This window comes from Equus asinus, chromosome 23, assembly GCF_041296235.1.
Source record: "Equus asinus isolate D_3611 breed Donkey chromosome 23, EquAss-T2T_v2, whole genome shotgun sequence".
NCBI classification, from domain to species: Eukaryota; Metazoa; Chordata; class Mammalia; order Perissodactyla; family Equidae; genus Equus; species Equus asinus.
In genome coordinates, this window is record NC_091812.1 from 49,475,280 (window position 1) to 49,488,811 (window position 13,532).

General features: G+C 33.0%; 1 protein-coding gene across 13 annotated transcripts in view; it reads left to right on the plus strand.

The window, feature by feature from the left end:
* CNTLN (centlein) overlaps window positions 1-13,532 on the plus strand; it is a 332,812-nt gene that overhangs the window by 105,225 nt on the left and 214,055 nt on the right. For all 13 annotated transcript variants that reach the window (XR_011497243.1, XM_070495470.1, XM_070495472.1 and 10 more), the window contains one exon: window positions 295-489. Coding sequence is in view for 12 of the 13 variants with exons in the window: in XM_070495470.1 (XP_070351571.1) it covers window positions 295-489 (195 nt within the window). In the remaining variant the exon portion in view is untranslated. The remainder of the gene's footprint in view (window positions 1-294; window positions 490-13,532) is intronic.

Below are 13,532 nucleotides of genomic sequence, written 5' to 3' on the forward strand. Positions count from 1 at the left end.
GGTAGGTTAAAGTGTTTTCATCCTCCTTAGAAATTTAGCACATTTTTCCTTTATTACACTGGCCAATAACACATACTACCTTTTTACTATCAATTGTAGTTTTATATTGAGGTTTGATTATATTATTTAGTTTTCTTTGTGTTTATGTCTTGTTTCCCCTCTGAGACTATTAAAATAACTTGAGGGCAAGGACTATGTCATATACAGTCCTTATATATATGTATATGTGTATTTATATACACAGACAACTATTTAATTGATTATTAATAAATTTGGATGTATTTTTTGAAACAGCTTTACAATGAGTTACATATTTGTTTTGAAACCACGAAGTCAAGTGAAGCTATGCTCCGGCAAAGTGTTGTTAGTCTTCAGGATCAGCTATTTCAAAAAGAGCAAGAAAATGCTAAATTAAAGGAAAATCTTCAGGGATCACAAGGAGCACCCTATCCTTGTCCTCAAGAAAATGATTCAGACCACTCAGAACAGGTGAGAGACATTTTCTAAAAATATTACCCAGTGCAATATCATATTATATCATTTCCTACTATTGACTAATACATAAAAATTTAAATAAATTTGCATATATTAGACTATAATTTGTGGCAGATCATTTTGTGTTGTGCTATTTTTTGTAGACATGAATATTATATATAATATGGATTCATAAAGAAACGTATGTAGAAATACAGGGTATATCTGATGTAGTTATTGTGATGAAACATTTGACTGATAGACAATAATGAAGAGCAAATTAATAGGTCATGCCCATTTTGAGACTTTGCAACTGAATGAGGTGACAGGATGGAGAGAGTATTGAATACGAAGCCTCGTAAAGTACTTGCCATAATGCCTGGTGTATGATACTTAATCCCTTTTAGTCCCAATTCTGCCACTACCTTGACGTATGATTGGGACAGGTCAGTTGACCTTTCTACCTTTCCCTGTGCTATTAATTTAGGTAGTACAAATGTGTAAACAAATATGCAGGTTCAGGATTTAAATGAACCTGGGATCAAATTACCGCTCTGCCTTGTGAGCTTTGTGAACTTGAACAAATTTATTAACTCTTTTAGCCAGTTTCCTCACAAATAAAATGTTGATATTAATGGTATGTATGTCATAGAGTTTTGTGAGGATTAGTGAGAGGATGCATGTTAAGTGCAGAGCTTGGCATATAGAAAATGTTCAGTAGTCCCCCTTTTAGGTGATCTTCAAGGTAACTTTCAGCTCTAAATATATATTATAAAAAAATCTTATTCCTGTAAATTTAAGTGTTTTTAAGGCACTCAGCATATCTTTAAACTTTAGGATTTACTAATTTAGTTTAGAAATGGAATTAATACAAACAGATAATAGAGTGCTTACGTGTTTAATGATCCTTTAAAAATAATTTTTGAACGTGGCATATTTTGTCTTGCAACTCAACCTTGAGACAACAATTTTTAAATTTGTATTATATTGCATTTTTTGGACATTAGGTGCACAGAATTGGATTAAGTTTGTTTCAGAACGTGGTATTATGTTCCATGCATAAGTCTATTATATTTATTTTAATTAATTTGTTTATTATAATCGACACCCTTGGTCCTACCAACTAATCCAAGGATAGGATATTACTAATGACTGACATCTACTTGTATGCTCCTGCCTTATCTGGTATCCCCTCTCACCAGAAGTAACCACTAAACTCTTTATCATTTCGATTATTTTCTAAAACATTTTATCACATAAGATTCATCTATGTCATTTGGTATAGCTGTTCATTTATTTTTACTGATTTGAAATAGTCTACCCTATTTGATTATATCATTAACTACTTGTGCATTCATTTGTAGATGAGTATTTGGGTTATTTCCAGTTTTTTGCTATTATGAATAATGCTGCAATTGATGTTTTTGTACTTGATTCTTGGTACACATGTGCATACATTTTTGTGGAATATATATCTAGGAATGGAAATCCTGGATTTAGGGTGTGAAAATGTTACACGCTTTATATTTTCTTGATATTAATCTTTAGGAGGTTAAATTGTGGCAAATGCTCAGTGTGTATCTTGTCTTTTCATTTTCTTTAACTTATCATTTGATAAACAGAAATTATTAATTTTAGTTTAGACAAATTAATCTTTTATAGTTAGTGCTTTGGTATCTCATATAAGAAATCCTTCCTTACCCCCAAAACAAGAATGATTTGCACCTCGGTTTTCCTCAAAAAGTTTTCATGCTTTCCTTATGTCATTTATATTCACAATCATTTGGAATTGTGTTTTGCGTATAGTATAGTATAAAGAAAGGATCCATTTTTTTTGTTTGTTTGTTTTTGTTTGTTTTTTTTTTTTGGAGGAAGATTAGCCCTCAGCTAACTACTGCCAGTCCTCCTCTTTTTGCTGAGGAAGCCTGGCTCTGAGCTAACATCCGTGCCCATCTTCCTCTAGTTTATACGTGGGACGCCTACCACAGCATGGCTGCCAAGCAGTGCCATGTCCGCACCCGGGATCCGAACCAGCGAACCCCGGGCTGCTGAGAAGCGGAACGTGCGAACTTAACCGCTGCGCCACCGGGCCGGCCCCAAGAAAGGATCCATTTTATTTATTTATTTTTCCCCACATAATATCAGTTTTTCCAGAGCAACCTGTTGAACAATCCCCCTTTTTCCTGTGTAGTACTGGGCCACCTCTCTCTCATACCCTAGTTCAGTATATTCATGATTTCTTTCTGAGCTCTATATTCTCTGTATTTCTATACAATGTTACATCCTCTTAATTAATATAGCTTCATAAGTCTTTGTATTTGGTAGATCTACTCCTACTTTCTTACTGTTCTTTGAAGTGTCTTAGCTATGTTGGCACGTAATACTTAAATATAACTTTAAGTATAATTTATAAAGTTTAATGAAGAACATTGTTGAAATTTTTCATCAACAATTTTAAAGTGTAACATACTAATAGTAAAGTGTATAAACCTTAAGTGTATAACTCAGTGACATTTTATAAAGTGGACACATCCATATATATACTACTCAGAGCAAGATGTAGAATATTACCAGTGACCAGTAAACCTACCTAGTGTTCCTTATCAGTAGCTACCCCCACAAAGGTAAGCAACTATTTTGAATTCTGTCCTCACTGATTAGTTTTGCTTATTTTTGAAACTTACGATTTTACCTTTAAACAGTGTCTGCTATAGGTTTTTTGTAAATATCTTTACCACGTTAAGGAAGTTCCCATCTATTCATAGTTTAAAGCTTTTTCACGAAGAGGTATTGTGTATACAGTGTATTTTTTAAGATGATGCTAAGGCTTTTCTCATTAATTCTGTTAACAAGGTGAATTACATTGATTGATTTTCAATTATTCAATTTTGCATTCCGGAAATAAACCTAACTTTATTGTAATGTTTTATTATTTTCATATATTGCTAATTCAATTTGCTAATATTTTCCTTAGGATTTTTGAATATGTATTTATGAGGGATATTGGGCCGTACTTTTCCTCTCTTGAAAGTTTCTTGTCAGATTGATATCAAGGTGATGCTGGTATCCTAATATGAATTGCTAAGTATTCTTTTTTACTTCACTAGAAGAGTTTGTGTAAGACATATTTCTTGCTTAATAATAAACACTAAATGCTTTCCTTCTAAGATAAAAAACAAGTCAGTTCTTTTCAACTTTATACTGGAGATTCTAACTAATAAAATAAGGCAAGGAACAAATAAAATCATAACAATTAGAAATAAGGAAGTAAAATTTTTTTTATTCACACACAACATGAGTATCTGACTAGAAACCCTGTTGAATCTATGTTAAAGCTCCTAGAAATAGTAAGTAAATTTAGCAGTGTTGCAAGATACAACATCAATTTGTAAAAGTCAGTTGTGTTTCTAAATACTAGAAACAAATAATTAGAAATTGAACTTAAAAAAACAGTCCCATTTATAACAACACCAAAGCCTATGTAATAATTAAGGGTAAATTTGACAAAACATGCACTGGACCTATACACTGAAAAGTACAAAACATACCAGAGTGTAATTAAAAAACATAACATAAATGGACAGCTATGCCACATTGATGAGTCAGAAGATGCAGTATTGTTAAAATGTCAATTCTCCCCAGGTTCATCTATTTATCATGTAATACCAATCAAAATTCCAGGAGACTTTTTTGTTTTTTGAGAAATATAAGCCAATTCTAAAATTTATAGGGAAATGCAAGGGACCTAAAAGAGCAAAACAAAGTATTATGAAGAAAAAAGTTTGAGGACTTACACTACCTGACTTTGAGACATATTTCTCCAGCTGAAAAAATCAAGGTGGTGTTGTATTGGCCTAGTGATTGACAGAATAATCAGTAGAACGAAATAGAGTCCAGAAAAATATCCACTCATTTGTGTTTCTTTATAGTACTCTTGACACGAGGGTGGAGTAAGTCACTTTATTCTTTTTCAAGAATGCTCTGTGTATTCTTACTCTGATGGTTTTTATAGAAATTTTAGTATCAGGTTGTTGATTTTACAAATAAGCATTCAGTTAGAAATGTTTCTAATTTCCATTGTGATTTTCTTTTTACCCCTTGTGTTATTTGGAAGTATGTTGTTTGTGTTTTAAATATTTGGGTTTTTTCTCCTATATATCTTATTTTTATTCACTCCCAGTATACTTCTGCTGTGGTCAGAGATAGTACTCTGTAAGACTCCTGTATTTTGAAATTTATTGAGGCTTACTGTATAGCCCAGCATATGGTTTTGGTGAACAAACTATGCGTACGTGGAAATAATTCGTATTCTACAGCTATTGGGTGGAATGTTCCTTAAATATCAATATTAATCACGTCCTTGTGGTTGATAGTGTTCAGATCTTCTGTCTTTAATGATTTTTGTGTTTAGTTTTTTTGTCAGTTTCTGAGAGAGGTGTTAAAATCTCCCAGTAGGATTGTAGATTTTTCTCTTTCTCCCCTTAATTTTGTCAAGTTTTGCTTCATGTACTTTAAACGTGTTTTATTAGGCACATACATATTTCTGATTGTCATTTCTTTCTGATTAATTGAACCCTTTAAAATGTCACTTTTAACTATGATAATATTTTGTTGACTTGAAAGCCAATTTTATAATGTTAATATAGCCAATCTGTCTCTTTAATGATGACATTTTTCATGATATACCTTTTCCTATCCTTTTAATTTCCACCTGTAAGTGTCTTTATATTTAAAGTGTACATAGTTTAGTCCTGTATTTTTATTTGTTCTGACAATTTCTTCCTTTAATTGCTGTGTTAATTCATTTAAATTTAATATAATTATTAATATGATTGGCTTTAGGTATACCATTTTACCATTTGTTTTCCCTTTATCCTGCTTTTGTTCCTCTGTCCTCTTTTCCTTTCTCCTTTTGGGTTAAATGACTGTTTATGTATTTTTTAAAAACAAATTTAAAAATTTCACTTTTCTGTGTTTTGAATTCCACTGTTCTGACCATAAGTCACTGGGACTTTGTTTTGTTGTTCACTTAAATGTGCTGTGTCAGTATTATATAGCTTTTTCTTCAGTATTTTACCTCTGGTTTTAAGTGTTTTAACTATGATGTTCCCAAGTATGATGTTTATTGTACTCATCCTTCTCACGATTTGCTGAGCTTCTTGATTTTTGTAATTAATATATATCTATGTGTATATATGTATATGTATGTATACGTATGTATTTTCTTTTACTAAAGTGGGGAACATTTTTTATATTATTTCCTCAAATATTTTTCTGACTCCTTTTCTCTCTTCTTCATTTGAGATTCGTATTTCACTTGTGTTAGACTTTTCAGTGTTGTCCCATAGATTGGTAGGTCTCTCTTCATTTTTTTCAATCTTTTAATATCTGTGTGCTTCATGTTAGATAATTTCTATTAATTTACATTCAGGTTAACTGACATTTCTGTTGTCTCCAATTTGCTCTTGTCTTTTCTGTGAATTATTCTTCAAATGTTGTATGGTTCAGCTCTAGAATTTGCATTTGAGTCATTACTGTAGTATGTATATATCTGTGGAGTTTTCCTAATTGTTCATATCTTACAAACGTATTTTTCTTTACTTCCTTGTTATAATGGTTAAAATGGATTCTTTAAAATCACTACATTTTAATTCCATCTTTAGGGTCTTCTTGGGCTTGATGACTAGTGGTTTTCCTTTGCTTTGAATATGGGTGACATATTAATGTTTCCTCTATGTCTAATAATTTGGGATTGTATGGTGTATATTGTAACAGATATGTTATAGATAATTCTGGTTTCTGTTGTATTACTCATATAAGGCCTGAAGCTTTTTTTTTTAAATCAGAATTTAACTAGATTAGACTTAAACTTCAAGCCCTGTTTCCCTTCAAGGGGGTACAGTTCAATTGTTAAGTTCTTTTAACCTTATCTGGATTGCTCAGCGGCCTGCCCAATGCATGAATAGTTCAAGTGTCAGTCATAGTTTTGGCTCTCTCCTTTCTAGAATTTCCTCTTTTTCTAGCTGCAGTGGTAGGCCTGAGCTTTGTCTTCTAGTTCTTCAAGCCAGTAAGACTGTAAGTTTCTATCAGAATTTTATCCTCCTCACATGGTGTCTTTTGTGGGCCACCATCAGGTAAAAATTCATAAAGATGGGAAACTTACTCAATGCTGTTCCATTTTCCAAGTATCAATTCTTGTTCAGATTGTTCCTGTGTTTGATCATTCTCTGTTACCTTTAGGTAGTTGTTTTTATATTTTGCTCACAGTTTAAATAGTTATATGCAGGAGGCTTAATCTGATAGGATCAGCTCAGCCCTTATTCTAAGTGGAACTTCCCCAGTCTTTGACTTTTTATTTTTTGAGGAAGATTAGCCCTGAGCTAACATCTGCTGCCAATCGTCCTTTTTTTGCTGAGGAGCACTGGCCCTGAGCTAACATCTGTGCCCATCTTCCTCTACTTTATACGTGGGACGCCTACTACAGCATGGCTTGCCAAGCGGTGCCATGTCCGCACCAGGGATCCGAAGTGGTGAACCCTGGGCTGCTGAAGCGGAATGTGTGAACTCAAGTGCTGCGCCAATGGGCCGGCCCCAGTCTTTGACTTTTTAAGAGTGTATTTTAACTTACTTTTTATCACTTTTCATGTAGAGCCAGAAACTTAATACCCTCTCCTTTATCTCCTCACTTGTTTTTGCTGTCATCTTACATTTTAATCCTGCATATATTTTTACCCTGTAAGACATTATTGGTATTGAAAATCAGTATCCATTTAGAATTTTTACCCTTTTGAGTGCTTTTCATTCTTTTTTGCAGTTTTTTTGCATTCTGTTTTGCAGATCCTTTAGGATCTTTTGCCGTCTGTATTAAGCATTCCTTTTAGTATTTCTTTTAGTGAGAGTCATGCTCCAATGAATTCTCTTGTTTTATATTTCTCAGAGAAGGTCTTTTTTGCCTTCATTTCTTAATAGTATTTTCCAGGTGGTTAGGATTGTAGATTGGTAATTTTTTTTCTTTCAATATTTTAAAGATGATACACATTATCTTCTGGCTTCTGTGTTTTCAGTTGAGAAGTCGTCTCTCTCTCTGTTGCTCCTTTAAGTTAACATGTCATCTCTCTGATTACTTTTTATGTTTTCTCTTTATTTTTGGTTTTCAGCAGTTTTTATATGATTTTTTCGTGTGGTGGCTTCTTTTTTTTGTGCTTTTGAGTTTATAAAGTTTTTTTTTCCAGCTGTGGCTTTATGGTTTTCTTCCTTTTTAGCAAATTCTCGCTAAAAGTCTCTTCAAATATGGGTTCTGCACATTGTTTCTTTCATGAGATTCCTATTATGCATATATTAGACCTTTCCACTATGTTTCATGTATCTTTTGACTCTTTTATGTTTTCATATTTTTTTGATTATATATATGTATATATATAAATTAGTATATGTTATATATAGAGAGATTTTATATATATAACATATGTAAAAGGTTTTATATTTTCAAAGTTTTTTCTCTCTTTGCTTCAACCAAGATGCCTTCTTCACTTCACTCATTCTCTCTTGTACTGTGGGTAATATGACGTTATAACCATCTACTGAATTCTCAAATAGAATGTGTGTTCTACTTTTGTCAGGTAGAGTGTTAGGTCTAATTGGCTTGTAGTGTTCTTCAGGACTTGTATTTCCTTGCTGATCTTCTGTCTAGTTGTTCTTATCCATTATTATTTTTTGTCTGTTTCTCTCTTCAATTCTATCCATTTTTGCTTCACATATTTTGGGACTCTGTTGTTAGGTGCATATATATTTATAATTCTAATATCTTCTTAATAAACTCACCCTTTTGTCATTATAAAATATCCTTCTTTACCTATATTGACAATTTGTGCCTTAGCTGTCTGATTTTATTTTTTTCAATTTTTATTTTGCTTCCCAGTTTTATTGAGATATAACTAACATATAACGCTATATTAGTTTGAGCTGTACAACATAGTGATTTCATATATGTATATATTTCAAAATGATTACTACAATAAGTTTAGTTAACATCCCTCACCTCACATAGTTAGGTTTTTTTTCTTGTGTTTAGAACGTTTAAAATCTACTCTCATCAACTTTCAAACATACAATACAGTATTGTTAACTATAGTCACCATGCTGTATGTCACATCCCCAAACTTATTAATCTTATAACTAGAAGTTTGTACCTTTTCACCACCTTCACTCATTTCCCCACTGCCCACCTCCGACAGCCACCAATCTGTTCATTTTTATTTGGTTTCACATATAAATGTTTCATACAGTATTTGTCTTTCTCTGTCTGATTTATTTCACTTACCACAACGCCCTCAAGGTCCATCAATGTTGTTGCAAGTGGCAGGATTTCCCTCTTTTATATGGATGAATAATATTCCATTGTACACATATGTCACATTTTCTTTATCCATTCATCCATCAATGGACAATTAGATTGTTTCCATGTTTGGCTATTCTAAATGATGTTGCAATGATCATGGTGATGCAGATAGTTTTTCAAGATAGTGATTTTATTTCCTTCAGATATATACTCACAAGTGGAGTTGCTGGATCATATGGTAGTTCTATTTTTAGTTTTTTGAGGAACCTCCATACTGTTTTCCTTGGTGGCTCACCAATTTACATCTCTACCAACAGTGCACAAGGGTTCCCTTTTCTCCACATCCTCATCAATACTTATATTTCTTGTCTTTTTTTTTTTTGCTGAGGGGGATTTAACCTAAGCTAACATCTGTTGCCAATGTTCCTCTCTTTTGCTGAGGAATATTTGCCCTGAGCTAACATCTGTTGCCAGTCTTCCTCTATTTCGTATGTGAGCTGCTACCACAGCATGGCCTCTGACAGACAAGTGGTGTAGGTCCACACTCAGGAACCACACCCAGCCGCTGAAGCAGAGTGCAGTGAACTTAACCACTAGGCCACCATGACTGGCCCTTTCTTGTTTTTGATAAAAGGTATTCTAACAGGTGTGAGGTGATATTGTGGTGTTGATTTGAATTTCCCTGATGATTAGTGATGTTGAGCACCTTTTCATGTACTTGTTGGCCATCTGTGTGTCTTCTTTGGAAAAATGTCTATTCAGATCATCTGCCCTTTTCAAAGTCAGATTATTTTTTTGCTTTTGAGTTGTATGAGTTCTTTATGTATTTTGCATATTATTCCCTTATCAGATAAATGATGTGCAAATATTTTCTCTAGTAGATTGCCTTTTAATTTTATTGATGGTTTCCTTTGCTGTGCAGAGGCTTTTTAGTATGCAGTAGTTTCATATGTTTAGTTTTGCTTTTGTTACCCTTGCTTTGGGTGTTAACCCAAAAGAATCATCACCAAGTTGGATATCAGGGAGCTTATTGCCTATGTTTTCTTCTAGGAGTTTTATGGTTTCAGGTTTTATGTTCAAATCTTTAATCCATTTTGAATTGATTTTTGCAAATGGTATAAGATAGAAGTCCATTTTAATTCTTTTGCATGTTGCTGTCTCAGTCTCATTCATTGAAGAGATTCTCCTTTCCTCATTGTACATTCTTGGTTCCTTTGTTGTCAGTTAATTGACCATTATATGTCTGGGTTTATTTCTGGACTGTCTCTTTCTTCCCATTGATCTGTGTATCTGATTTGATGCCAATACCATACTGTTTTGAGTACTATAGCTTTGCAATACAGTTTGAAATAAGGAAGCATGATACCTCCAGCTTTGTTTTTCTTTCTCGAGATTGCTTTAGCTGTTTTGGGCTTTTGTGGTTCCAAACAAATTTTAAGATTGTTTGTTCTATTTCTGTGAAAAATGCCATTGGAGTTTTAATAGAGATTTCATTGAATTTATAAATCATTTTGGATAGTGTGGATATTTTAAGAATATTAAGTCTTCCAATCCGTGAGCATGGAATATCTTTCCAGTTGTTTGTGTTGTCTTCAGTTTCTTTCATCAGTGTCTTATAATTTGCAATATACTGATCTGTCACCTCCTTGGTTAAATTTATTCCTAAGGTTTTATTCTTTTTGGTGCTACTGTAAATGGAATTGTTTTCTTTATTTCTTTTCCAGATAATTCTTTGTTAGTGTATAGAAATGCAACTGATTTTTGTGAATTGATTTTGTATCCTTCAAGTTTCCTGAATTCGTTTATTAGTTATAATAGTGTTTCCTTAGGATTTTCTGTATATAATATCATGTCATCTGCAAAGAGAGAAAGTTTTATTTCTTTCTTTCTGATTTGGATGCCTTTTATTTCTTTTTTTTGCCTAATTGCTCTAGCTTGTCTAGTACTCTATTGAATAAAAGAGAGGGCATCGTTGTCTTGCTTCTGATCTTAGAGGAAAAGCTTTTGATTTTTTACTGTTGAGTAAGATTAGATGTGAGTTTGTCATACATGGCCTTTATTAAGTTGAAATGTGTTCTTTTTGTACTCAGTTTATTGAGAATTTTTATCATGAGTAAATGTTGAGTTTTGTCAAATACTCTTTCTGCATATCTTGAGATGATCATATGATTTTTATTCTTCATTTTGTTAATGTGGTGTAGCATATGATTGATTTGTGGATATTGAATCATTCTTGCACCCCTGGAATAAACTCACTTCATTATAGTGTCTTATCTTTTTAATGTATTGTTGAATTTTGTTTGCCTATATTTTTTGGATTATTTTTGCATCTTTGTTCATCAGGGGTATTGGCCTATAATTTTCTTTTTTGTAGTAATCTTGTCTGGTTTTGATATCAGGATAATGATGGTATCATAAGTGTGTTTGGAAGTGTTCCCTCCTCTTCCATGTTTTGGAAGAGATTGAGAAACATTGGTATTAATTCTTTAAATGTTTAGTAGAATTCACTACTGAAGCCATCTGGTCCTGGACTTTTCTTTATTGGGAGGTTTTTTATTACTGATTCATTCTTCTTACTAGTAATTTGTTCAGATTTTCTATTTCTTTGTGATTCAGTCTTGATGGATTGTATGTTTCTAGGAATTTATTCATTTCTTCCAGGTTGTCCAATTTTTTGGTGTATAATTTTTCATAGTAGTCTGTTATGATCCTTTGTATTTTTGTGGTATTAGGTATAATGTCTTATCTTTCATTTCCAGTTTTCTTTATTTGAATCCTCTCTCTTTTTTTCTTAAGTCTAGCTACAGGTTTGTCAGTTTCATTTATCTTTCAAAAAAACCCGCAGCTCTTAGTTTCCTTGCTCTTTTCTATTGTCGTTTTTTTTTTAAAGATTGGCACCTGAGCTAACAACTGTTGCCAATCTTTTTTTTTTTTTTTTCAATTCTTCTCCCCAAAAGCCCCCAGTACATAGTTGTATATTCTACTTGTGAGTGCCTCTGGTTGTGGCATGTGGGACGCTGCCTCAGCATGGTCTGATGAGCGGTGCCATGTCTGCACCCAGGATCTGAAGTGGCAAAACCCTGGGCTGCCAAAGGGGAGTGCGTGAACTTAACCACTCGGCCATGGTGCTGGCCCCTCTATTGTCTTTTTAGTCTCTATTCCTTTTATTTCTGTTGTGATCTTTGTTATTTTCTTCCTTCTACTCACTTTGGGCTTAGTTTGTTCTTCTTTTCCTAGTTTCTTGAGGTATAAGTTTATATTGCTTATTTCAACTTTTTTTTTTTAATACAGGCATTTATTGTTGTGAACTTCCCTCTTAGATCTTCTTTTGCTGCATCCCATAAGTTTGGTATGTTGTATTTCCTTGTTTGTTTGTCTCAAGGTATTTTTTACTTTCCCTTTCAATTTCTTGTTTGACCCATTGGTGGTTTAGTAGCATGTCATTTAATCTTAACATATTTGTGAATTTTCTAGTTTCTTCTTATAACTGATTTCTAGTTTCATACTATTATGGTTTGAAATGATGCTTGATAGGATTTTAATCTTCTTAAGTTTATTAAGATTTGTTTTGTGGCCTAACATATGATCTGTCCTGGGAAATGTTCCGTGTGTGCTTGAAAAGTATATGTATTCTGCTGTTTTTAGATGGAATCTTCTGTAAATACCTGCTAGGTCCATCTGGTCGAATGTGTCACTTAAGTCCAGTGTTTCCTTATTGATTTTCTACCTGATCTATCCAATGTTAAAAGTGGGGATTGAGGGCTGGCTCAATGGCATAGTGGTTAAGTTCGCGTGTTCTGCTTTGGTGGCCTGGGGTTTGCGGGTTCTGATCCTGGGCGTGGACCTGTGCACCACTTGTCAAGCCATGCTGTGGTGATGTCCCACATACAAAGTAAAGGAAGATTGGTACAGATGTTAGCTCAGGACCAATCTTCCTCACCAAAAAAAAAAAAAGAAGAAGAAAGAAAAAGATGGGGATTGAAGTCCCCTACTATTTTTACATTGCTCTTTCTCTCTTGAGTTCTTTTAATATTTGCTTTATATATTTAGGTGTGCCTATGGTAGGTGCATAAATATTTACAAATTGTCTATCTTCTTGTTGAATTGACTCCTTCATTGTCATATAATGATCTTCTCTTATTATAGTCTTTGGCTTAAAATCTATTTTGTCTGATATAAGAATAGCTACCCTTTCTTTCTTTTGGTTTCCATTTGCATGGAATATCTTTTTCTATCCCTCCACTTTTAGTCTGTGTGTCCCCTTAAATCTGAAGTGAGTCTGTTATAAGCTGCAAATATTTGGGTCTTGTTTTTTTATCCATTCAAGAACTCTGTCTTTTGATTAGGGGATTTGTTCAATTACATTTAAAGTAATTATTGATGGGTTTGGACTTACTTTGCCATTTTGTTAATTGTTTTCTGACTGTTTTGAAATTTCTTTGTTCCTTTCTTCATTTCTTCCTCTCTTTATCTCTTCCTTTCTGATATAATAATTTCCTGTAGTGATTGCTTAGATTCTTTTCTCTTTATCTTTTTTCTTTTATCTATTACAAGTTTTTGCTTTAGATTACCATTAGGCTTACATAAACATCTTACGTTTATAACACTCTATTTTAAGCTTATAACAACTTAACTTCAAATGCATATTAAAGTTATACATTTTTATTCTCCTTACTACTTTTTATATCTTTGATGTCACAGTTTACATCTTTTTATCCTG